The sequence below is a fragment of the Fulmarus glacialis genome, unplaced genomic scaffold, assembly GCF_000690835.1.
Source record: "Fulmarus glacialis isolate BGI_N327 unplaced genomic scaffold, ASM69083v1 scaffold2168, whole genome shotgun sequence".
NCBI lineage: Eukaryota > Metazoa > Chordata > Aves > Procellariiformes > Procellariidae > Fulmarus > Fulmarus glacialis.
The window spans coordinates 25,512-52,302 of NW_009226122.1; the positions used below are offsets into that span (position 1 = coordinate 25,512).

Below are 26,791 nucleotides of genomic sequence, written 5' to 3' on the forward strand. Positions count from 1 at the left end.
TACGACTGAAACCCAAGCCTAGCAAAGGTTTTTCAACGTGGAAAGAGTCTAAATGTGCTCAAGTAAAATGAGAGGAGGGGAGAAAGAGTTTAAGCGGAGCTCAGTGACAAGGCTTTTTGCTTGGCCATGGCGGTAGTGTGAATGAAACGAATTAGCTTTGGCTCACATGCTCCCTACAGCCTGGAGTGACTCAGGTAGTGCGCACGCATACTTGTGCCTGCAGGGCTTTATTTTTAGATGTCTGAATCACTGTCATGACTATATCCTCATAAAGCCGCTAGACGAGTGGGGATGCCCACGGACCCCATATTAAGTCATGTTTGGTGAACAGAGAAATTTAACAGATTCCCTCACAACCATTGCAATTTCTGTGTTCAGAGCTGTTTGCTGAAGTAATGCAGAGGCTATGCCTTGTAGCTGGATTTTTTTTTTCCATTTAAAATTAAATGTTTAGTTAACAACCTTGGTGGTTTTTATGTATAGAGGAGGGTGAGCATGGACCACAGCGGTCATGTTGATGTTGGAGGCTACTTGACTCTCTTTTTGTTTTAGTGTTCCTGGCACAGGGGGGAGTTACGAGTCATGTTACCAGTGTTGTAATCCCATTAGTTCTCTTGGGCTTACAGGGCTGTGCAAAATCAGTACTTAAATGGGAAATTACCAGAGACTCATCAGATGCCGCACAAAGGTTTGCTAGTGATTTGGTAAACGGCAACATTTCTGCTTGTGAGTTGATATGGGACCAATCTGCTGGAGCGGCTTTCTTTCAGATAAACCAGAGCAAAAGTCCTGTCTGCTGCTTATCAATAAATTACATTATCTTTTTCAAAAAGAAGTCTCAAAGCCGGCTTTAGTGTGCTGGAGGAAACTGAACTTGTGTAGTGAAGTTTTACTCCTTTAAATCCCTCCTTGTTCAATTAATTGTAACTTTTTCTTTTTTTTTTTTTTTCCCTGTAAATCAGTTGGGTGGCATTGCTACAGTTTTCAGCAGCTAAAGGATTCCTGGTTTATGTGTCTGCATGCAAGGAGATTTCTCTCTTCTGAAATACTTCAGGCTAAAAGCGGACTGGGAGGGAACCTGGTCAGCTGCTCTGAACTTGCTGCTTAGTCTGGTGCATCTTCTCTTCCTCGCAGCCTGAAGATTTGCTTCCAAATATGAAGCTGTAAGGAGGAAGAGCTGTAGTACTAATGCACCATAAAATTAATGTTGTTGACTGACCCAATCCTTTTTGCTGCAGTCGGGAGACGTGGCTGAATTGATAAGTTGCCCTCTGTGTCTCCCAGTTCCCTCGCAAACACTGTGAGCTCTTTCCACATGAGGTTGCTGCAGCTGGATATGCCTCATTCATGGTTGCTTAGAAAGAAAAAAAAAAATCAAAATAAAAATGTGCTCTCTGACAAATAAAAATGTTTTGCTTCCTCTGGAGGCCCCAGAGGGTGGCGTAAAAAATAATGAAGCCTGTGAGTCAGTGAGCACTGCCTGACCAGCTGAGAGGGAACTGAGCCTCCCTTTTCCATAGAAGTGTGTGCTGTCATTGCACATCATTAATGCTGGCTGGTTTATGCTCATTCACTGTAATGTTGCCAAAAAAGAAAAAGGGCAGTTGGTCTTTCCGCTCCCAAATGCTGGCTGCTTTGAAGGTGACGTGATGTTAAAGGAAAAGTTTCTTTAGCGCTCAAGAACGATTGTTTGATTCTTGAGCTGCCCTTCCTCCACCGTTTTCCTCTAAAACCTGGCGGCTCTCCTAGCAATCGGGTTCCCTGGAGAGGGACTTGGAGCAGCTTACAAACAGCTCCACCTAAGGTACAAAGGTTAGGGTGGGCAAACTTCCTGATTGACACTGGACCCTCCCTTTTTTTTTTTCCTTTCTGAATCCCCTACCAGGTCTTTTTTTGTCTCTGAATAACTTCTCTTTGCTTCAGTCTCTGGGGGTAATGGCAAAGTTGAAAAAAGTAAACTCAAGGAGATGGAAGTGGTAGGTTGGAGGCTTCTGCAGCACCCGTGATGCAGCAGTGATACACTCAGATGTTTAAAAGGGATATTTTAATTCTGTTCTGTCACATTCGGTCTTTTCTGTATTCAGGATCTCAGTTCATCCTTTTGGGAACATACAGCATCGCACAAGTGCTGCATATCAGCATTTTTAGACTTCTAACATCCCTGGGACTTCTGGAGAAAGAGGGCATGAAATGCAGCAGAAGGCTGTTTGCTGTGTAATGCGAGAGCTGAGTTACACGTTGCAGGTGTGAAAGGGCTGAGAACATATCTGGGGTTCTCCTCATCTGTTTCTTCAACCCTTCTTGAAAGCCTAGTGCTTCCTCCCCATCCTTATAGCTACACACTGGCAGGCTTTAACGTTTTGTTGCAAGAGAGAGATGCCCTCCACCACAAAATTATTAAAAATTATTGTTAGAATTGCCCCTGCGGTAGCTTTCTGTTGCCCACTGGCAAGCTTCGCATTGTTCCTCCTGCATCAGCTCTGCCAGCGCTTCTGCGGAGGAACTCAGCTTTTGGGAGAGGCTGTTTGAGTTTCAGGTTAGAGCAACATTTCTGCAAAGCTCAAAGGCTTCAATTTTCTGTCAATCACTATTATTTTAATGTTTGCATTACAGGAGAGCCCAAAAGCTTTAGCCAGGGCAAACGCCCCACAGATCTGTGTACTTATAAGTATGTAGTGGATACCAGCCCTTGTCTTAAGGCAAAGGGAGAGGGTGGGAGGAAGATGCTTGGGAATTCTAGTAATAGACACATAAAATCTTGAAAGATCTGTGCTTTGCAGCATGCTTCATGATTATCATGGGAAGCTCTCGTGCCCATCTGTCCATCCTGAATCGCCTGTTCTCCTGTGCTTCTGACTGCAGAATTGGGTCTAGAGGAGCCACAGCCATAGCCCCAGCCCTGTAGCCTCTCGGTGGGTAGCACATCGCAGCACCAAACGGACACCCTCAGCAGAAAGGTCGTTTTCAACTATAGCTCATTATTTTTTCCTTTTGCTTCAGAACTCTTGAAGTCCCTGTCAGCTAGGGTTTAGCCGAAGCCTTGCAACTTGCCTTTTGTCTTCCACAAATGATGGAGCTGAGCCCAAGGGAACAAATGCTGTTTTAATGGGCATCGTTGTGTAACTCATTACATAAGTCACCTCTGCCTTCAAAGGACTCGTGGCATAAATGGCAGGAGCGGTTGATTAAAAATGTGCACAATAGCTTCATTATGACATGGGGAGAGATGTCCGCTGTTATTTTTAATCTGATAGCTTTTAAATATGTGCATCCAGCAGAGACCCAAATGGCCTTTTGAAAAGGGAACCATTTGTGGGATAAGATTTTTAGACTCCACTTCGTTCTTTCTAATGAGCCGCAAGAGTCAGTTCAAGTTGGAAAATTAACTATAATCCTTTTTTAAGGCTTTGACTCCTCTAAAGTTGCAGGGTTTCAGTGTGTGAACACATACAGAGTGAGAGAAGATGGAGGGTTTAAGTTTTCAGGTGAAGGAAAGAAAAGGTACTGTATTCTAAAGTTGTTTGGCTTTTTTTTATTAAAAAAAAGTCTATTTTCAATTTGTTATGATCCAAGCACTAGACAAGTTGAACGGTTAAATTGCCCATCTCTGCTGCTGGAGCCTGCCTGCCATTGAGCTGTGCCGTGGTGACAAAAAGAGGAGCAGGAGGCCCAGAAGCAGACGGGGGTTATTTCCCATCTCTGAAGCCTCCCCTGTGCCGGTTACGCGCGGCCGGCGAGGAGGACCCGGCAGCTGGAAAGTCTGCTGTGACTGAGCTCTGTAAAAGGCTGAACTTTCACTTTGGCTTTAAAGTAAATAATTTGCTGCTGGGTTAGGTCGGTGGAATTCACCAGCATGTGTTTCGACGTAATTTCTGGCGTTTGTTTGAATCCAAGTGGAAGGTGACCATTTGACTATGGCGACGGTGGACGTTGGGCTTTGACTTGCCGGCTTTCTCCTAAGCAGCCTAGTTTCTTCGCCCACAAGCACATAAGCTGATTTATCTGCCGTCCCTTGTGCCTCTTAATCCGCTGTCATTTAAAACCTCCAGTTCTTTCCTCACCAGATTTAGCTTTCTGTCAGCAAACTGGCAGGCAGCACCGCTTCGCTGGAGCTGGTGGAGCTGCTGGGGGATGAGGCGGCTCCCGGCCGGCCATGGCCTCCCCGGCCCAGGGGGCTTGAGGGGTGCCGAAAAAACCCTCCGGCCACACCTGGCAGCGGAGCTGCTTGGAGCAGGCGCGTAACGTGAGCTTTCTCGTGTTGTGTGTGTGGTCGGACCCCAGACGCGTGCCGGCCGGGGGGAGACGAGCCTGAGAGCTGAGCAGGGCCGTGACTCAACAGCTGGAGCGCGTTCAAGCACAACGGAGTGGGAGCCTCATTGACAGGGGGATGGAAGTAGCAATGAAACGCGTGACATATTAAAACTTCCAGTCAGAAATCAAGAAACTCAAATCCATAGTGAAGTAATTTCAAAGGGATTTTTTTTTCCAGTTGTGTGCAGCAGCAGAGCATCCAGACAGATGAAATACGAGGGGATGGAAAGTCAGCGGTTCCTCCGAGACAGAAACACTTTGATACACCAGTGGTTTTTTTTTCCCTTCCAGCTGAAATCACTCCATTGAGTTTATTACCCTGTCTTTTCCCATTCATCTTATAAATATTTGGACACTGCATAGAAGTAAGTACGGGGTACCGTCCTGCGCACCAGAAAGGAGAAAGAGAAGTTGAGAAAGCTGGTGCTGAGACTCCAGTTAAACACTGCTGGTTATTCATCAATAGGAGGCAAGGGTAATACGACAGAACAATTTCCAGCGGGCAGACTACCAAGCTCAGGAACAACCTCAATGCTGCGTTAAGGGGTTTGGTTACTGTAGACAGGCAGGAAGGAGCAGAGGGACAGGAGAAGTGGTTTGAGCACTGCCATGGCTCTGTTTTCTGCTTCTCTGTGTACGTTATCAAATTATTTGATCTGTAAAGGCACGCTGTGCTGTTTGAACTTTTTAACTGGACATGTTAGATAGCACGTTAGATATTTAAATTAGGATATAGTGTAAAGAAAGTGACTTTCTCAAAGCAGACCTGTGCTATGATAACCAGTCTAGGAAAGTCTTGCTCAGCTGTGTTTTTTGCAGGAGAGTTTCAGTCTCTCTGTAAAAGCTTAGGTAACTTACACCTTTGAGCTAGAATACCTTCCTATTTAAGTGTAACTTCTCTTTTATACCACTTCATCCAAATTGATTAAAATGCAAATTCTGTTTATAACGCTTGAATGATGTATCTGCTTGAAAATCATAAAGCCCATTGTGCCGAATAATGTCTGTTGGCATTCACTGAATGTAATCACAGTAGCTCCACCACTTGATTCGTGAATATGGGAAGAGGGACGAGGGCCTGCAGTTTGATGGCAATGCTGTACTCGGATCACTGGCTCACCCTCTGCTCTGCTTAGACAAGTTGCTTCACCTTTGTGCCTGCTTCCCATCTGCAGAGTAAGGTTAAGACCTAACTGTTTAAGGATGAGAAAGATATGTCTGTAATGTGCTTGGAACAAGAAAAGCACTATTTTAAGTGCTAAGTGTAATTGAGTGTAAGAGAATATTGGTTTGTGACTCATTTGTTTAACTGCAAATGCATCAGAAACTTATGAGCAGATGAGATCTGGAAAATGCTTGTTGTAGATGGAAAGACATGGTAGTAAAAAGCTGCATTAATCTGTGATCTTCAAAGCAGGACTTAGCAGGGCTATTCACACAATAACGTTGATTATTTTCGCAAATGTCAGCTGGTTTACTTCATTAGTACTATTTTAAGAAGTTCCTATTCTGCTCCAGCCACTTGCTCCTGTCCTTGCTCTGTAGGTCTGTGTCCCCTCGGAGCGTGGTGTGCAAATGATTCAGTGTTTTATGTGACAGAAGGGTAAAGAGAGCGAAGGGCAATGGTTAGGCTGGTGGTGATGGTGAAGGGAATCTGCTGTCAGCAGAAGAGAAACTTTCTCTATGACAAGACAAGACATCTCCTTTTGGAGGTTCCTAACCATGCACATGCATTGGTTCAGCTGTTCGTGTGTTTGCCCCATAAAGGTGGGTAGAGATGTCTGGTGGGAAGGAGAAAAGGAAATTGTAGTCATCTGAAGTCTTTCTCCCGTCCAAATTTCTTGTCCCTACAAGGCAAAATTATCACCATAAGCAACCAAGGGTTTTGTAGGAATTGAACATTTTCTTACTCAGACTAGCGGTTTGGATCTCACTGCAGCCCATGGAGGAGCCAGATGCAATTTGTTGCTGCTACCATTATTTCCCTGTAGATTAATTATTGTAATTGTTTGCCAGTTCTTGAAAAATAAATTCAGAGCCATGACTTCTCTTGGCAAGCGTGCATACGCCTGCATGTATAGAAATTCTCATATGGTGTACGAAATAAATACAAATTATTTTTTTGGGAGGAGTGCAAAAGCATTATCACAACAGCCAGGAACTGTTTTCAGTGGTGACCTTCAGCACCCTGTGGAGCCTGAGAGGTTTTAAAGGTTTGGAGATCCCCTTGTGAATGTAAAGCAATGACGTAAATTGTTGCTAAGTTAGGGTGCCAGCTGCTGTACGTGATTCTTCAGAGGCCAACTGATATGTCTGGATTTATGTGCAGTGACCAAGGTTTTTAGTGCCTCCCTCCTCAGTGCATTAAACATGACTTTATGATGCAAAGAAAACTTTGAAAAACATTTACTCCTGTAAATGGAGAACAGGTCTGCAGCCAGACTAGATTAGACTCGGTGCTGGTGCAGCTTCCATTAATAGGGTGCCTGCAAAATTTTGACCTAGAGGACAGAACTACGCAGAGTTTTGGCTCTGGTGAAGGTGTTAATAACAGGGTCTTAACACGCTACCAGGAAACCAAGTTTAAAGGGAGACAAGCCCTTATGGGGAGGCAAGCACAGGTTCCTTCCCTTGAGTTGCGGTTAGGTAATTTCTGAGTATGAGGAGCGGTGTTTGCGCTGCAGTGTGGTATTTAGCTTCAGGGTGCTAGATTTGACTCAGCAGCCTTTTCTGTTTGCAGTCTGCATGCTAACAAGGTGGTGCAGTGCTGCATGCATGGGACTGTGTCGTTTCGACTCATTACAGCCAGTGCAGTCAATTCCCAAATAATCTAAAAGAAAAATGAAACCTACAGCAAAACTGCTTGCTTTTCTTGATAATGTAGTTAAAGACAAGTTTGGTATCTTCTGCTGAATTATCTGGGTCACTAGAGAGCAATTTAGACCTTCATTTATTAAAGTGCTCTTTGCTCAAAATACCTTTTAAATTGCTCTCTACAAGGCAGCTTAGTTTTATTTAGCTTCGTGGCCAAACAGATAAAAATATATTTCAACAGTAAGTCTGCATATGGCATGACTGCAAACCTTTGAGACTTCTGCTTTTAGATATCCAAAACCCATGAAAATACGATTTTTAAAAGGGTTGAGCCATTCTGTAATTAAATTTCTTCAATGATGTCCCAGTATTGAAGCAGTTCCTCTGTTCTCTTTTTTTTCTGGTACATTTGGAGTGAAACCCATTGCAAATGACAAGGGCTGGCATTTTTATTCAGATTATCCACGGATCCACATTCAAAGGTGGTGCCACCGAGTGGGTAGAGGTAGGCATCAGCAGCCTGGGACAGGCGTTACATCAGACTGTGTTTTCCCTTCCTGAAGCAGCCACCAGTCCTGGGTACCGGGCAGAACCCTGCCTGCACACCCACGGTGGCTACTGACCCCCAGCCAAGACATGGGCAGGAGCTCTGCTGTGCCAGAGGTCTGTGAACAAGTCGCGTCATCCCCTTGACTTAGTTGCTCATCTGCAAAAGAGGGACAGTGATTACCTCCTTTGTAAAGTACTTTGGGATCTGCTGGAGATAAGTGCTTTTAAGAGAGGTATTTTTCCTTTCCTCTCCAAGGCACAGAGCAGCAGCAATCCCACTGTTCCTGCCTTTGCACTGCAGCGTTGCTGCCTCCGAGGGGAAGCAGGAAATGATGGTGATCTTGCGGTTGGAAACATAATAGAGAGCCACAATTTTTTTTTTTATCCTGTTCCACTCAAGAAATTTACATGGTTGCAATGTTCTTCATAGGCTGGTCTTCCAGATAATGCTGTAACACAACTTCCCTGGTTTCAACAAATTTACCCTAATCCAGTAATGCATTTCTGTGTCTTTCTAGATTCTGAGCGTTCCCATCTCTCCTCGTTCACTATGAAGTTGAAGGGCAAGTTTCATTCACCAAAAATAAAGAGAACCCCTTCAAAGAAAGGAAAGCAAGTTGACCTGACTGTGAAAACACCAGAGAAGTCAGCGAACAAAGTAAGCAGACGAAGGACATGTTCTGTTAGTCTTGCTGGTTTCTTGCTTGCTGGTATTCAGTTTATCAAAATCCGCAGCGCTGCTTTCAGTGCGTGACTTTGCTCTCTGCAGAATTCTGCAGATTTTTCAGGGATTCTCAGGGTTACTTTATGGTTAGTTATAACCGCACTGTGTAGTATAAAATAAGAGCAACCAAGGCATGTACTTCCCTTTGGAGAGCACTATAAGACTTCCTTCCATAAACGTTTAAATATCTCATTATGGAATGTAGTTTATGGCCTGACACGTCCTCCCCACATGCACACCCTATGGTTATGCTTACAGCTTCCAAATAACTGCCTGGTTTTGGGGTGTGATCCTTTTAAAAACCCCAAAACCCAGGCGAGCAAATCCTTGAAGCTGGTCCAAAGATGTGCTCAATCTCTGACGACATCAGGAGGGAGAGGCAAACAGATGCATTCAAGCAGCTGCTGATTCCAGCACACCGTTCCTCAGACCCAACATACTTCAAGTCCTCTAAGAGTTGAGGTCACCACTCGTTCCCAGCACAAACCTATCAAAGTGTTATCTCCTCTGCTGTTGTGACCTGATTACGTAGGCTGGAGACTAGCTCTGTAACAGTACTGTTGCAGTCAGTTTTCTAGTATAAATCTAAGCCAAAAGTTAAGAACAGTTGAGGTTATTTATGATAATTCAAAATCTTTCCCAGTTGTTGTTGAAAGTCTCATCCAATGTGCAGCGCCAGACATGGAAACTTTTTTAGATTATCTCTGCTGAGGATTGTTGTAGTGTTATTGAGAGCAGTCAGCAAGATACAGTTATCTTAAGCTGTGATGTGCTTAGCACCCAAAGAAGTCGCTGCAGGGCTTCCTAGCCCTATTCTGCACCATTAGGTGGAAGAGGATGAGGCTTTTATTTCCCAGGCTGTAGGGTTTTTTTCCCCAGGAGGCTATGAATATGCTTTTTAGGGAGCCGAGCACCTTGTATTGCTGACTGCTACTAAAAAATTAAAATAAAAAAAAAATCTGGGAGTACTCCTTGAAGGCTTTTAATTCCAACGATGTTTCAGGATGGTATATTGAGATAATTTAGAGGCCTTCCTTTAAATTGATATGTGACCACATTTCTGGCTCATTCCTTATCTATTTTAATAGCTACCTTCCAACTAATCAATTATTTGGACGTAGTCGTTAGCTTTGTGGGAAGGGAGTGGAGAAGAGCATATGCCTGGATTGTCATCAGGTTCTCTCACTGGAATACAGACATCAGTTGACAAATATGATATTTTCTGTCAGAAGACACACTCGATAAACCAAATATCATCCTTTCCTCCCTCTTAAGTACTTAAGATGCTATTTTTATACTCTTGAAGTAGATAATCACTGTAGAGCAGAAATAGCAATACCAAAAATTAATGTGAAATCACTATGTGTAATCTGAAGGTTATGCTCAACCCATGGAGACATCTTCTTCTCTCCCCCTTTATACCTAGGTGTGGGCAACGTAGGGGGAGTTTTTTTCAGAGCCTACTTTTGTCCCCTGGACCCTGTCTTTGATTCTTATCGTAGGACATATTGTAGGAACAGTAGTGTCCTTCAACACTATATGCAAGTTATAATAGGTTTTTCACTGCCAAAATGCAGGAAAAAAAGGGACTGTTCCAGCTTTTGTAATCAGGTGTATTCTGTACAGCTCGCTGTAACCCTTTCTGGGTCAGCTGTATCTCATACATGATGCATTTGTAATGATTATTTAAGGGAAAACTTCAAAAATCGTGCAAAAATATCTATATGTGTCAGGCAGGCAGGGGAGTGGAGAGCAGATGCTGTTTTGGCTGAATGTTAAGTTTATCTCATTTAATGCCCAAAAGGGAAATGGGTGAATCAAGTTGTCCTGCCACTCTAGCAGCTCCCACAGTTACCGATCTGCTCTCTCACTGGGGTAAGATAACTGCTGGGACAAGTTCACCTCTATTGAGAAATGAAATGAAAGATTAGTTCAGGTCCTCTCTGCCAACCCAGAGGGATACTGCACGTTTACTTTGGCTTTAGGTTTAGTGGAAGAGCTTAGTATCATTAGTCTTGTGAGATGCAGACACTGGAATGTATTAATATCCATCCATCCTACCAGGTTATTATTCCTTGCTGTAGATTTCTTGCTGTTGTTCTCAGGCCTCAGTGAGTAAAGCACTGAACACCAGAAACTTCAGCCTCATAGCAACAACTGACATTTATATATCTGAGCTCTGTAGCAGAACCTGCAATCCTGTGTAGGATGTATAGGCTTTCTTTGGGTATGTTTGTGTGCATGTGTATACACACATATATATGTTACCTTTGGATTCATAAAAAGTGCTCTTATGTGATCGTTACTCAAAGAGCTAACAGGGAAGTTGCAAAAAAAGGGCTGTGTCCCAAATAGCGTCCGGTGGCTGGATTTGCATGCCTTGATGTGCTCAGTGGAAGAATTTCTGTTTCCACTGGTCATTCTCAGCCCAGAACTCTCAGAGTCAAGCCCATCCCTCCTCTGCGCCAGGAGAGTGTTTAAGCTATTAAGTCGCAAGCCTTTCTACAGGAAACAGTTGTTGAATGAAAGACATAAACAGCCATCAGAGCAGGAACTGCAATCCACATTTTTTCACTTCTGTTTGAGAGCTCTGACCACTGGGCCATACTCATACTCGCTCAGGGAATATACGGGCTCTTTCATCCCTGAAATGTGTGATCATTTCATATGAAGTGCAAAACCTTCATGGAAGGGACTGAGCGTCTCCATATCCTGGAATAAACTGTGCAGTAGTGAGGGCACACGCCTGAAAAATGGGAAATGTCATTTTTGACATCAGTGGGTTGCCAGGATGCTCCTCAGCATCAGAGTTCAGGGTGCTGTGGGCTGCAGAGCAGAACTTAAGGTGCCTGGCAAGCAATATTGTCAAAAAGTGGAAGCAGCAGCAGAGTTTGGGCACTTCCCAGATGAGATGGAAAATAACAGGGTGGTTTGCAAATCTTGGATTGGGACTTCTAAAGTTGGAGCTAGATGGGGCTTGGGACTCTAATCCTTTTATGCAACTGGCCCCAAATTACTAACCAGTGCTGCCTATAAATTGTTCTTCCTAAAACCTTTTGGGCTGCTGGCCTGATTTTGCAGAAAAGCGGCAGTTTAACAACTGACAAGAGTATGGGGAGCGCACAATGCCCATAGGTCATTAATTCTTGAAGCTGAATTTACTGAGGAGATAATGGATGAAACCTGACTCTGCTAAGCTCTCTGCTCCTTTTCTAGCAGTGTTAAGTAGTTAATTTAAATCTCACTTAGGAACTACTTGTGGCATTTAAAGTCCTCCAGGCATACTCTGGTAAACTTTTAAAAAATATCCCTGTCCAGAACGCCATTAAGATATCATGTATCACTTCTGAATTTCCTCTTCTAGTGTTGGTGGTGGCACGGAAGTTGGTGACCACAACTCAGCTTTTTTCCAATGAATTGTTCCAGTAGTTAATTTAAATCTCACTTAGGAACCACTTGTGGCATTTAAAGTCCTCCAGGCATACTCTGGTAAACTTTTAAAAAATATCCCTGTCCAGAACGCCATTAAGATATCATGTATCACTTCTGAATTTCCTCTTCTAGTGTTGGTGGTGGCACGGAAGTTGGTGACCACAACTCAGCTTTTTTCCAATGAATTGTTCCCTTCTGCAACATTCATTCACCGATGCCAAAACTTAGCTTTCACAGTCTGTCCCCATGGAAAGCGTGCGAGTTCCCTTGTTGCCACAGCATCACAAAATTACTTAGGTTGGAGGCTGGTCAGAATGGAGTTTTTTATTTGAGAATGGAGAGACAAGACTATAGCCCACTTTCATACAAGTAGGCATATTGGAGTCAGCAGAATTACTCAGAATAATAAGGGTGAACACTGCATATGTCATTGGAACTATCAGGGATGGGTACAGAAATGGAGGCGTCTTGTTTGGATTGTTTTGGAGTTTGAAAGTTTTTCTGATTGTGGTTTGTTTTTCTCTTTGGCTTTGGCTGATCTGCTGCATTTACTGATTAAAAAGACCTTTTGATAGTGAGATGTGCTTAAGGTAAAAGGATTTTGATCGCATCAGAGGGGCAACTCTGTTTAAAACCAGTAGTTGTTGCTTCCTTTCTTGCATTATCATTACTATCTGCACTTGGTATATTTTTTTTCTTTCACCCTCCCAGTTTGGCGTCTGGATTTCAAAGCAGTGTCCTTCATGTCATCAGTAGTGATAATCTTGACCTAAAACTGTTCAAGATTAGCCTTCAGTTTGGGATGCATGTAATTCAGAAAGTTAAAGTGTGGGTGCAATTTTGCACTGACTATTCCTTTGAAAGAGTAGTAATTCAATTTAAAAGTGTTTGTGGTAGAAGGGGTTTTCCCCAGTCCTCATGGAATGTACCTCATTCAGTGTCGCCGTACTTCAGGTAAGTTAAAGTAACCCTGCCCTTAAAAATCCTGAGGTTTTAACATATCTCTCCTTTTTTCCTCTTTAGAATGTATCATGGCTAGAGGAGAAGGAGAAGGAGGTTGTCAGTGCATTGCGCTACTTTAAGACTATTGTGGACAAAATGGCAATTGATAAGAAAGTATTAGAGATGCTGCCAGGCTCAGCAAGTAAAGTGCTGGAAGCCATCCTGCCCTTGGTGCAAACCGATCCACGCATCCAGCAAAGGTAAGTTTCCTTCTTGGGTTTTGGGACTATGACAGACCAGCAGGCTCCCAGCTTCTTCCCTTCTTGTGCCTGAAGAATCACATCATGCAGGAGACAGGAAATGCTGCAGTGGCTAATGAAGTGGCTGCTATTTTTACTAATTACGTGGTAGTTTTCAAACATAATTTAAAAGCAGATTCCCTGCTGCGAAGAAGCCTGTGCTGTGGAAAGGTAAAGCAAATCAGAATGGTTTCAGAGAGGAGGAAGGTCTGATTCTTAGCATAAACTTGGAAATTCGTCATTTACTAGTGGGAGATTCTCCTTGGATGCTATACTGTTCTGCAGCCCGTGATGGTATCCTAAAAGCTAACCAATCCTACAGCTTTTACCTGAGAAAGAGTTTATCTTCAGAGTAATCCAATGTTCAGTTTATCCACCCTGATATAAAAAAGTCTGAGCCTGCAGCCCAGCTGCTTTTTTTGATTTTACTGGATCAGATACAGAACAGAAGTAAACAGATGTACTTCAGTAGATCAACCAGTCCAAGTTCATTCCTGTGCGCTCTCAACAGATTTTTTTATGTTTTAACAGATTATGTGTATTATGTTTTAACCAGTTAGACAGTGGGTTTGAAGCCAGAAAAAAAGTAGAAATTTGCCACAGCAAAGCTCAGCATGGATTATAAGAATTTGTGGATTTTCCAAGCCATAGAGATATAGCTGCTGTGCATCCTATAGATGCTGGAGCAATTGATTTACACAAAACAAGCAAACATATTTGAATAATACAGAAAGAGCAAAATTAGCACAGACAGAGAAAAGCACAAAACTAGGCAGAGAAATGCAGGTATTTGGTTCCTGAAATCCAGTTTTTGAGCTGTTGCTGTTTGTTTTCCCATTAAGTATCTCAAAAAATTTTGTTTCAAGATGCTTATTTCAGTTCTGGTGCAAGAAAGTGTGGTCGAGACAGCAGTAGGGTGCCAAATATTTTGCAAACAGAGATGCTTAGCTGTGTTTGGTCCTAATGATAGGCAAGGGTTGTATCTGACAGTACAAAAGGAAGGAGGCAATGGGTGAGTATCAGAGCTGTGGCTCGGATACGAGAGATCCAATTTACGTTAATCTGTAGAACTACAAAGAGCAATAGCTGTTAGAATGGGAACATTCATCAGGCTTCTGGGTACAGACACAAAAGTTTCTTCAGTTGCTATCAGGTTTCCCACAGCCATTAAATTCCTGACAAGCACCTGCTTTCACTTAATAAAAGAAAGAATGAACTTTCCCCTTACACCAGGAGAACATATAAAATGTCAGCAAATATTTTTAGGATAGAACATGTCATCTTTATAGTCGCTTGCTTTGATTTGTGTATCTACTGGATGTTCGTTGGGTGATCTTTCCTTCCAAGAATATATTTGGAAATAAATATCAACTAAGTGGTCTTCAGCAGCAGCAGTATTTCAGACAGTTCTATTTTTCAAATTCCTCTTAGTAGTGAACTAATGCAACCTTGATAGTTGGATATCCATATTTACCCATATAAGCAGAATTTTCATAGTCAGTAGTCAGTGGAGTCCTCGACGTAGTGACAAGTCTGTCTTTCTGGAAACGGTATGTGTTACAGCACAGATCCCATATTTGTGTTCTGCCTTGTTTAGCCTCACAGAAAAAAAGGGGATCTGGCATTCTCAAAAAGCCGTGTCCTTTTGTGCCTACCTATGCACTTTATTTCTTTTGAGTAGTGGCAGGACACAAAGGGGTGATTTTGATAGCAAATCTCCCTCAAGAAAAGTGAGCAAGACTTGTGTCACTGTGGAAGAAAGCCCTACAATTATTGTTGGACTTCTTTTTGCTTTAGGGGAAGCATTTGCAGCAAGGCAAAAAGTAATTAAATCTAGCACAAAATGGGCTTTCAATTACCGCCTCCTTAGAAGGAAGCAGACTGAAGATTAATGGCAAAGAAATCAAAGCCTTAGAAAGAGATGGGGGAGGGCCCTATTTAGGAAATATCTCCTACCAAGCTAATTTCATTTGAAATTAGAACAAATGGCTAGCAGCATGCTTTAAAAAAAAAAAAAAAAAAAAAGAGCCAAACAAAAAAGTACTTGCCATTGTTTGTATCCCCCTGGTTGTAACTTGACAATAGTTCTTTCCCCAGTCCTGCAAACTCAATTCACCTAAATAATCTCATTGAAGCTTGTGGGCTTGATTCTCTTCTCACAGATAACAAAATCACTGGAGTTAAGCCAGTGTAAAATGGATACCAGAGAGAAATAGGGAGATCTGGAACACTCGTATCAGTAATGATTGCAAGATTACACCTTCTCTTATCTGTTTATGGTTTTGATGCAGTTGAAATTGATTTAACTTTACAAAGAATTGTTGAAGCGTTTCCATCAGCAGTACTGTTAACACACCTTGTTTAGTAATGAAGTAAGTGTTTTCAGAATGGCCAGGAAAATGCCTGTGAGCACTGTTGTTACAGTTAACTTTTATTTAGAGTTGTCATCCTTCCAAAATTCTTTTTTTTCCCCTTCAGAACAATAGCTTCAATTCTGTTTCTCATTAAAAACAAAACAAAGCAACACCCTTCCTCTTCCAAACCTGAAATTCATTCAGTTCAATTTCTATAAAGAAGCAGGTTTTAATTACATGTTCTCAGGCATTATAAACAGTGAGGAAATGATTTGTAAAGGAATGAATACAGTCAGCTCTCAGTTATCCAAGACGTTTTTGGGGAGAGTTCATAAGGAAGAAGGAAAGCATAGATAAAACTGAAATAATATAACTTAGACTTAAATACAGGACTTAAATATTTACCTTTGAAGTTAAGGCATAGGATGGAGCTGTAAATTAAAATGGAAAGCACGTTCTTTTTAGCATTGCTGTGTTAACCTGCAGCCTGGATAATTCATTCTGTTAACTGAGAATGAACTGTTGTTTGTACCTTCATCCTGTCATCTCATTTGGTGCTGGAGAACGGGAGAGCAACTGCAGCAGAGGAGAAACCCGGGATTTGTCACCTGCTAAACACAAATTCTGAGTGTCAGAGAGAAAAGGAGAACAATCACATTTTTAACAGTGTGAAATGCACTTTAAATCAAGCACTCTTGTAACTTTTGATAGTATCTCCATAATTTAATTTTGTTCGTTTTTCTCAATTATTTCATCCCCTGCCATCCAGTTCTGCCATCTCGTCCTGCTATAGCCGTGTGTACCAGAGTCTGGCCAATCTAATTCGCTGGTCTGATCAAGTGATGCTGGAAGGTGTGAATTCGGAAGACAAGGAGATGGTGACAACAGTGAAGGGTGTCATAAAAGCTGTTCTGGATGGAGTCAAGGTACATGAGACAAATATTGTAAATTATATAAAGTATATAATAATGTATTTTAGAAGAGATCTAGTTGAAAGTAACCTCTTCCAGGTAAATACAAAGATCCTATGTGCAGGTAAAATATAAAGATCCTATTCTTGCCTTCAGTAAACTACCTCTTAAATCAACTGCTCCGTAAGTAAAAGGATCCTGCTCGGCGCACTGGTTAAAGACTGGCACAAACAGTTTGGCCTGAAATGCTCACCCTGGCATTTGGATGAATTGGAAGAAACAATAACTCTTTATTGAGCATTGTATTAAATTTTCAGCAAGTCATTCCCAGTCTCCCATGCAGATTACAAGACAGAGTTTGCATATTTTCTGTCTAGGCAAAATATAATGGAAATGCTTCTTGTCAATGCCCACAGAGAATCAAAGACTCCAGCTCCATCTTTTAACATAAATTTCAAGGGATTCGTCAGTCATCCATCACTGCTTTCAGCAGTCGGATTAGGGTGTGGAACAGGTGATGAGCTAAGCTCAGTTTTCTGGAGATTAATTTTACATAACTAATGGAAACGTTTAACGGAAACCTTTGTATCCTTTGTGAGACCTGCTTATAGCATTCCCTCCCTGCCCCACCCAGGGAGAGCTGTTGGCTTTCCTTCTGCTTCCTGGTAAGCTTTTGGTACCCATTATTTCTGTTTCCCAGGCCTGTCTCTGGGCTGATGCCAATGTTCATTCAGCTGTCCTAGCACTGCAGTTAAAAGTTTGCCTGACCTGGGCTCAAGGCACCAGCGGGGAGACCATCATACCTCTTGGGAACCTTATTTTGCAAAAGAAGAGAAAGTTAAGCCTCCGTCAACAGCAGGGCTGAATCCAAAGGGGACTATTTAGCTCAAGTACAGAAGGAAAGTTGGGGTAGAGTTTTAAGAACTGCAGCAGGTGTTTCACCTGGATTAGTGTATCAGGATCAGGCATCTTTCACTGTACTCAAATTCAGCTTAGTTTTTATTAACTGGAGCTGAATGCAAAAATGAAGTGGATCTCCCAAGGTTTGGCTATCTCATTTTCAGGAATCTTGGTGTGGTGTTTGCATGCTCTGCATATCTCTTTAATGTTGCTCAAACACAGGTAATAAAATCTACTGTTACTTACCGAGCCTTTTAAACAAATATCTTTGAAAAAAAACATTCCCATCACCTAAAGAAGACAGATTTTCCGGGATTATTTTGTACAATATGCCCTTTAACTTTAAGCTCCATATTTGAAAAGTAAAGCTGATCTTAAATTTGCACAGCAGGATGGAGAAAAAGAGTTCAGCATAAAGTCTCAGCTGTTTTAAGTGTTGGAATTCAGCAGCAATTTGCAGTATGTGAAAATCTGCGCTGTGGTATCTGAACTGTAATACCCCAGCAAATAGTGAGACAGTTCATTCTGTTATCACTTAATGAATCTGCACAGTCCCACGGAGAGCCGTGTTATCACCAGATCCGGGATAGAGTTGTGTAGTCTCATCGCATGAGACTTGGACACCCACTGTCTTTTCACTTCGACCAATATTTAAACCCTTGGTACCTGTTGCCTTCCAGCCAAAGTAGCGTACCGTGCGGATGGGTGGAAGGTCTTGGACGCCTGTTCTGCCCGCGCAGCGAGTCAGCCTAGGCTGGAAGCCATGCAGGCATGTCCATACAGTGCTAAGCCTGAGCTATTAAGCCCTGCTGAGCAGCATGGCTATATCAGTCTCTATTTTGTTGTTAGACTAAAAGTTATTTTGGCCTTCCAGTTGGAGCTGGCTTATGTCTGTTCAGCTTGGAGCGTGGTTAGAGCAGATGTGTGGCTGTCTGGGTAGATGTGAATGTGTCTGCCCATCAACAGGTCAGCATTTGGAAGTGGTGTGCACTCATCTCTTACTGCATAGCGAGGAACAGGGTTTATTTTAGAAGGGCCAAGCCAGCTTTCAGGTCTGGAAGCAGAACTGAGAAGTTGGACACTTCTCTGCTGTGGAGAGCCTTTTTTGTTTTTCTGGCAGATCACACAAGATCCACTTCCACATTTCAGTGCTTACTTCCCCCTTTATTTTCAAAATTGAGCATAAAGGAGTCGCTTGTTCACTTGTGTTACTTGCTGTTTTGATCTCAGGTTTTAGTGCCTTGCTAGGCACTAAAAAAAGAAAAAAAAAAATCCTTGTTTTGATTACGTAACTTCTTAAAAATCCATCTCATTTTGGAATTTCCAGCTTGCTGAAGTAGCATAAGTTTGTAGAGAGGCTTTAATTATCTGTAATTACTGCTGCAGGAATCTCTTGCTGATAAGGAATAGCATAATGTGCATCTGGCTCGGTTGCATGTTGATTACCTCTGTGCGTACACTGAAGATGTTGGCTTGATTTTCAAACACTAGTTCTCATTTTGAGGTTAGCAGAGAAGAGAAAAAGTCAGGGTCCAGGGAATCTGGTGGTATTTGTCAAATTTTAGAGGACAATCATATGTTGTCTTGGTGTCTCTGGTGGGAGGTGTTTTGGTTTTTTTTTTTCACAGCAGAATGGTTTGAATCATTCTAAAGATACTTTTGAGTCAAATTGGATTGTTTTTCTCCCCTATTGTAACCTACACTCCCATATGGTGAGCCAAGCGCGTGTCCATTACAACTGGCAAAACAGGAAAACTGAGCGGTTAAGCCCCGAGTGTCAGGGGCTCATCAGTGCTGCTGCAACACAGCTGCCACCACCACAGTCTGCAACCCTGGCCTTGGTTTGGTTTAAGGTGTTAAACGTGGTGAAGAAAGGTGAGGAAAAGGGGACGTTACATTTTCCCTTCCATAGCCCTTTCAGGGGGATGTTTAAGGAGTATTTTGGCTTTTGGTTTGAATGCCCATACATTTTATTTCCCTTATTGTGCTCTTACGCATTGTGTGCAATCACTGTTCTTGCTGGCGAGTACCCGATAGCCCCATGGGGTCTGACGCTGAGTCTGTTGAAGTGCATGAGAGCTCTAGAAACCTCTTCAGCGGTGGAAGTTTGTCCAGAGGGCAGGAAGGTGGCAGTCCGTTGTGTCATCACTCACTCCTGACGGTGACTCGGAGCATGGTGCCAGCTGCAGCTGGAAGAGTCAAATGGTGTCACTGTGTGATTTCCAAATCATCTGATTTAGAGAAAAGCCTTGTTTGGGGTGTGTAGGCTCCCAGGTCCTACGGTTGTTTTTCCTAGTGATGTTCTGTAAACCTTACAGGGGAATTTCTAAAGTCTAAAAGGAGTAGCAAGTTTTTAATTAAAGATTGTTCATCCTGAAAGAGAGGATGAAACAGGGGAAAGTACATTTTTTTAAAAATAGTTTCTCTTGAGTAACTGGGGTCACTCAGCAGAGAAGTCTGAGGTCATTTCAGTGACCATGTTACCACCGTAGTTCTTCTGTGATTGAAGGACCTTAATTATTTTACTTTTCTATATACTGTGTAACGTACAGTACCACAGTGGAGCTGATAGATTGTCAAAAGCCCTGTCGGTCTGTTGCTCCTTGTTGCAGAGTATTTCCCCGCTGGAGGACAGGGCCCTCCGTGGAGGTGGGAGCTGGCTGGGCTGGTCGGCCGTGGTCAACTTGGTGCTGTGCTTTTTCTCATCAGGGCACTTCTCAGAACACGCTGTTCCTCGCCAGGGCTCCTGTCCTCCCAGACAGGAACATCTTCATAGCATTAGCCCGCATGGACATCTGCATGTGCTCTGTTTGTGCTCTCTTTTCCTTCCCCGTATGTGGGATTTTCCAAGACAACTGGAAAGCTGACTGTTTTGTCATGGTTTTGGTTGACACGGTGTAAATTATTTTTGAGCACAAGCTCACACCAAGAATGTCAGTAGAACATTGAAACCAGTATCAGCTGTGGTGGACACGTGGACTGCGTTTGCCGTCATTTGCACATCCAGTGCAGTACTTTATTCCTCTCATTATGCATGTGTTGACCTGTAGAAGTTCAGCTTTAAATAGAGCCTTATATAAAAATAGGAGAACTAGAATATTTCTCTTCCTCGGAAGGATGATGACCTCGACATTCCAGTTGTAGTTATTGCACTGAGAGAGCAATGACAGTTGTTTCCAAGCTCAACAGACATGGACATGAAGATAATACTGGAATGATGACACTGTACTTCAGGCTGCTTTAAAAAAAAAATTTAAAAATTGATCCCATATAGTTTCCTTTGCATAATATGCTGGGAAGCCAATACTGTCAGGAAGCAATGCCAGTTTTCCAGCCTGCCTGTGAGAGGGCATGTGTTTGTGAGCAGTAGATCTATTTGTTGGCCTCAGACATCCATAAAATGTTCTCTCCATTTTTCTGGCGTGAATGATTGTTGTTTTGACTGCTGGCAGACTTGTAGTTCAGGATTATCATGCCCTTATCTCTTTATCGCGAGCCTTATCTGCCTATAACAGATACACTACAGTAGTTCCTTGAATGATTAAGACTTCCATTGCTAACGTGTTCAAAGATGGCTTCAGGGGAAGCAGGCCTTTTAATAAAGATGTTCACTATTTAATTTGTTGTTGGGCGTCTTACAGAAAACTTGCTTCTTGAAACAAATTCATACTTGTTTATAAAATATAAAGCAATTATTTAATTCTTTTACTGGCTAGGTGAAGTATTCCACTGTGTAAGACTTTTCTGTACTTATATTTATGTATGTAAAGTCAATTTGCCATTATCTAGGGTGTTGTGGGGACTGGAACACAATTGTGATGATAGAGGAAAGAGGAAGCACAGCAAAAAGACACGTATGTGGGTTTGTACAGAATCCCCATAGGGCCAGGGTTTATGAACTTAACTCAAATACGGCTAAACTACTGCTGGGTGCAGACTGCTCCTTAGAAGCAGTGTTGCATCATTTGTACGGCTCTGTACCAGACTTACACCCAGCTTAGCTCTCTCTGTGTCCATGCCATCGTTAATCCATAATCTGGGTAACCAAGAGTTTACTTCAGCAGCATCGTTTTCCGTCTTAGGATGTTTGAATGCAGCATTCAGCAAATAATGATTGTTCTCTTTTTCTTCTCTCCTCTCCATCCATCAGGAGCTGGTCAGACTCACAATTGAAAAGCAGGAGCATCCCTCTCCCACAAGCCCAGTTAAACCCAGTTTACCAGCATGTAAATCTGACAGGTGGGTCACTGACAAGGATTTCTTTGGAGTGCAGGACTAATATAGAAGGGATAATTTCTGGCTACTGGTAGCTGAATTAAAGCATTCAGTTATTCTTCACAGAGGGTAGCGTAGTGTTCTTTATGTAGCCTCATCCATTACAGTGGGACCACTTGAAGAGAAAAATATGCTATGACAGGGAAGATACCAAAATCTGGCAATGAAACATTGCTTGGCCATGACATGTGCACATTGTATTCTGCATATACATGGAATTCCACCTGCAGATGCAAATTGTGCCTTCTGCTGTAGGTGACTCTCATATTGCATATGATTTAAAATATGTATTAATCTGTCAGCATGCTGCATTCCAACTATGTTTTATGATCTACAATCTGTATTTTGCTTTTTGCAGCCCATCAGAACTTCCCCTTACAGACCGAGAAATGGAGATCCTCAACAAAACAACTAATATGACTCAATCCAATGAGCTACTGACTGACTCCATGGATGAAGAAGTTGCACCTCCTAAACCCCCTCTGCCTAGCATTCGTGTGGCAGAAAACAGGTAATACTGGCCAACTAGCTGACTGAAGAATACCAGTGGCTCTTACCAGCTTCTTGGTTTTTAAACAGTCTTGCAAAATATGCACAAGAGAGGTCATGAGAAGGGTTAGTGATGCCTCTGGATTTTCAGTCCTGCAGAGTAATTCTTCCCTGCTCCTGGACTCTGTTTATGACTTTGTGTTCTCTCTGTCTTGTTTTGAGCAATACCCTTCATTATCTGTGTTTTCCTTTCCTTCTTTTTATGTGAGGATAGTGCCATGCCCTGAGATCCACGCATGAGAGGCATCACATAAATGCGTAAGAACCTTATTTAAAACTATGTGAATGCCACACTGTATAACAGTGTCTTGTGCTGTTGTATCCAATGGGAAATGTTCTGTTAACCTTAGCTGGCAGTCATCAATCTGTCCTGCACATCCAGGTTGTTCTGCATTGCTTATCAGCTTAAGAGTGAAAGGAGCCAATAGTGCGTGAAAAAAAATCTTTTACTTGGTTGTTCTTACCCTGTTCTGTGAGTAACCACATGAAAGTTTCTATGTTCTATTCTGAGAAGGAAGAGAAAACCCCCAATTTGCAGGTTTTTGGTTTGTGTGTATGATGTTTTTCTTCTCTACTACTGGTGCTAATGGATGGTGTGAAAAATACACGTCATGTGCTAATTTGAAAGTGCGGCATCAAGGGCTGTGGCTGGTAAAAAGAATCACATTTCTATGTATTTTATGAATTCTCATGGGTTATATAAAAATTTCCTGGTATGTTCCAGGAACAGAATATGTGTGCTCTTGGGAACCTCACAGGCTTGACAATTACCAGAATTATGTGTCATTAGAAGCAAAAACTAAAAGTACAATGGTTGAAATCTCACTAGTTAATGCTAATGTGTGTATCTGAAACAGATTCATGCCAAAACATGGTCCCTCACAGTATAGATAGTGAGAGCAACACTGACCATCTTGTTCCCTGAAGTTCACTAGGAGAGTGAAAGGGCAGAAAATTAATTTTTCTGTCCTGTAAATTTTTGAAACTTTGAACATTTTTCAAACGTGGAAGGTTTGAGGAGGAGGGACTTCTATGAATGGAAACAATATCTGGGTTGACCAAAACATTTAATTTGGATTTTCACCACTTTTATTAAGAAATAATTACCGTGCTAATTAGTTCCATTAAAAATAATTTTTAAAACAGCAATTATTTTTGTTTGAGAAATACCAATTCTTTTTCAACCTTAAAAGATAGATCACTGAACAGGACCTTACCTGTGAGAGTATTCTTAAATTGATATTTGTTAGTGGATACACTTTGCTGAATAGCTCCTAGCCAGCTTTGGACAAGAACCTGTGAGCTTTGAGCCTGGCAAGTCAAAGGCTTTCTGGAAAACAAGCTCGTGAAGCCTCTAAAAATCTTTTTGCTGGAAGAGTAATGGAAGCATCAATGCCTGTTGTGTCTTGCAGCCCTCCACCAGCATTGCCCCCTAAAAAACGGCAGTCAGCACCTTCCCCAACCAGAGTGGCAGTTGTGGCCCCCATGAGTCGAGCCACCAGTGGGTCCAGTTTACCTGTTGGAATCAACAGACAGGTAATGGCATAACCCCTTTGTGAAAGCCAAGGGAAACATGCTGTGAACTGTAGCAAAAGCTCAGAGATGCTGTGACCTGCAGCCGCACAGTTCCCTGCACGCCTCTGCTCGTCCCTGTACGGGAGAGCTCTGGAGCAGGATTTTTAGTGGCAGGAACATCAGTATAATAAATAATGTGAACAGCTTAATTTTTTTTACAGTGCTGTTGGATTTAATTAACAAATTGCTACAAACTTTGTTGGCTTGAGCTGTAGAGTGTGAAGATGTGAGCGGCTGAGTGTTGCCATGTTGAATAGATCAGAGTACAGAGCGGCTGGTTGAGCTTACCAAGATCTCACCAAGGTTTACTTACAAGCCAGGGGAGTATGTGGCATATTGAGATCAGAAGTCTGTCTTCATCCAGTCACAATTTAAAACATCTTTTAACCCAAGCAGTAGTTTGAGCAACTGCTCTGACCACTGCTGGTGCTTTGGGGAAATTTGTAAATTTTCTGGTAGAAAAACGGAAAACTTGGGACTGTGTGTTAATCATATTCCATCGCTTGGGCTAGTCTGGGGTTTATGAGGTTGTAAATGGCTGGATTTGCTTTACACATTCAGGAACTTACTAACTCAGCAGCGAGGACCTGAATCATATTAAATTGCACCAGAATCAAATCTTGTCTTCATTCCCAAAGCCTCAGCTCTGGCTTAGGGAGCCTCTGCTGTTGGTTGGCTGACCCAGATAAACCTGTGGCAGTTCTTCAGTTACTAGTACAATCACACTTAGGTTGTTTTGCAGGAGTGGGAATACTTGACGGGTTCACTCGCAGGTTGATAATTTCCGAAATAGAATTGTAGTCATAGGCGCAGAAAGTTGTGTCTCACTATAGTTTATGTTCCCTTTGCACGCGCCTAAGCTAACCAAATATTTGCTAAAGCCCCAGTTATTTAATGAGAAATCTTGCAGTCTGGTTACCTGGTATCAACGTCTTGACAAGCAGTCATGAGACGTGTAGCGGTGAGGAGCTCGGTTATCCGCTCAGCACCTTGTGAAGTCCGCTGTGGGTCTCAGCACGCCCTGCCTGGAAGCAAGGGCACACAGAGCTCCCTGGTGTGGGCCCTTTACCAAATCAGAGGTTTTCTGTGGTCCTGATAAGCTTGTCTAACTAGAGAGGGCTAGCAGCACTGATCCTCTCCCCTCCTGGTTTTCTTAACACAGCTGTGAGGTGTTTGCTCCTCAAGCTGCATCTTACTTCCTAGCGAGCTGCCAAGAATGACAGTGATTTGGTTCTTTTGCTTAAGGATTTTGATGTTGACTGCTATGCCCAGAGAAGGTTGTCGGGTGGAAGCCACTCCTATGGGGGGGAATCTCCTCGCCTCTCGCCGTGCAGTAGCATCGGCAAACTCAGCAAGTCTGACGAACAGCTCTCTTCTCTGGACCGCGACAGTGGTCAGTGCTCCCGCAACACAAGCTGTGAAACGTTAGGTAAGCAGGCGTTGTCCAGGGCCGCTGGCGGAGCCCCCATCACTCTCATGCGGGAGCTGTCCTAGCTGTGATGCAAAAGCAAATGGATTGTGCTTGCAACTGTCATCTTGTAGTTGCTGCAGGCCGATTCTATGCAGAATTGTATTCTGTTGGATAGGAAAAAGCCCAGGGGAATGTGTTTCCCTAGCTATAGATGATTGTGTTCAAACTCAATTCAGCTCTCAAGTGGAATGTTTTGTTGATTTCAGCCTTGTCTGCAGACATCAGTAGGAAATGACAGTCCTCTTAGACTAAAGTGGTGTTGTTTCTACCTACCAGGAAAGAAAATAAAAATAAAAATATAAATATGAAATATAAATAATCTCTGCAGTGATCTACCTATTGAATTTTTGTTATTTGTTTGCTAGTGTAAAGAAATAATGATAAGAGTTTTATTAAGGTTGGATGTTACAGAAGGTGTAGCAAGATGGTCCCTGCTGCAAGGAGGTGCCACTGTGATTAATTAACTGATGGAACGGGAGGGGCAGAATTGAGAAGGGCTAAACAGTAAAAGAAAGAAACTAATGCATCGTTCTCCTGTCCCCTCTGTTTAACCAGATCAATCGGATCACTATGATCCGGACTATGAATTCCTGCAGCAGGACCTCTCCAACACTGATCAGATACCTCAGCAGGTGCCAGGTATCCTCAGCCCGTTGCCAGAGTCCTTGGGTGAGTCTGGCTCCCCTTTCCATGGACATGCTTTCCAGCTCCCGCAGGGCAGCTCTCCTCCACTGGAATTCTGCAGCCTCTCGGGAGCAGCGCAGCCAACAGAGACTCCTCCAGCTTTGCCAGAAAAGAAGAGGAGGAGCGCAGCCTCTCAGACTTCAGATAACTCAGGCTGCAGGGTGTCCTATGAGAGGCACCCTTCCCAATATGATAACATCTCGGAGGATGACATGCAGAATGCAGCATCTATCCCTTCGGTACCCTTCACACCGTTTGCTGCTGTTTTGCCTTTCCAGCAAGGAAACTCTTCAGCACCAGTTGAATTCATTGCTGACTTTGCTGCTCCAGATTCTAACAGTGACCCAGAGAAGCCACCACCTCTGCCAGAGAAGAAAAACAAACACAGTAAGCAAGTTCTTGTGTTTGGGTTTTACTTTCACCTTTCCCTTTCCTTGCAGTTGCTGTGCTTCTGATGACCACTAAGTAATGGTGACCCCAAAGTAATGCCCTTGCTTACATGAGGCTGAGCGTCAAAATCAGTTAGTTGTGTCAAAGGCATGGAAGGGAAATATCAGTCATTTGGTGGTCAGGGAGTGACTCTTGGAGCCAGGAATGATCCAGGCCCAGGGGAGCTGGCATCACGCAGCATCTTCATTACTATAGTGAGACCATTTTATTTCTCTGTTTACCTGAGTACGAATCTTTGAGGCACTCTGCATTGCAGATCTTCGTGGTTTATCCTCCCTTTTTATGTCCATCCCCTCCCCCTTGCCCCCATTTTATGAATGTTTTCCCACTGCAGAAAAGAATTGGGTACTCTCCAAGAGCTTGGAGAAGGGGCTGCTTTTCTGTCCAAAACCGAGCATTGCCAGAGCAGTTATTTGGCAACAGGAACATAGTCACCCACATAGCTGTGCAAGACAACACTATTAACCTAGTGTCCAGTACTGCTGTTTTGCTACGGGATCTCATTTCCTTTGGATGCCTAAGAATTTCCCACATCGTTAAAATGAGCAGCC

General features: G+C 42.8%; 1 protein-coding gene across 1 annotated transcript in view; it reads left to right on the plus strand.

Annotated features, from left to right (window-relative positions):
- RAPGEF1 (Rap guanine nucleotide exchange factor (GEF) 1) overlaps window positions 1-26,791 on the plus strand; it is an 84,928-nt gene that overhangs the window by 24,243 nt on the left and 33,894 nt on the right. The window contains exons 2-9 of the mRNA XM_009582687.1: window positions 8,193-8,332; window positions 12,854-13,032; window positions 16,195-16,351; window positions 21,387-21,475; window positions 21,870-22,022; window positions 23,473-23,596; window positions 24,881-25,064; window positions 25,662-26,177. Coding sequence (XP_009580982.1) covers window positions 8,193-8,332; window positions 12,854-13,032; window positions 16,195-16,351; window positions 21,387-21,475; window positions 21,870-22,022; window positions 23,473-23,596; window positions 24,881-25,064; window positions 25,662-26,177 — 1,542 coding nt within the window. The remainder of the gene's footprint in view (window positions 1-8,192; window positions 8,333-12,853; window positions 13,033-16,194; window positions 16,352-21,386; window positions 21,476-21,869; window positions 22,023-23,472; window positions 23,597-24,880; window positions 25,065-25,661; window positions 26,178-26,791) is intronic.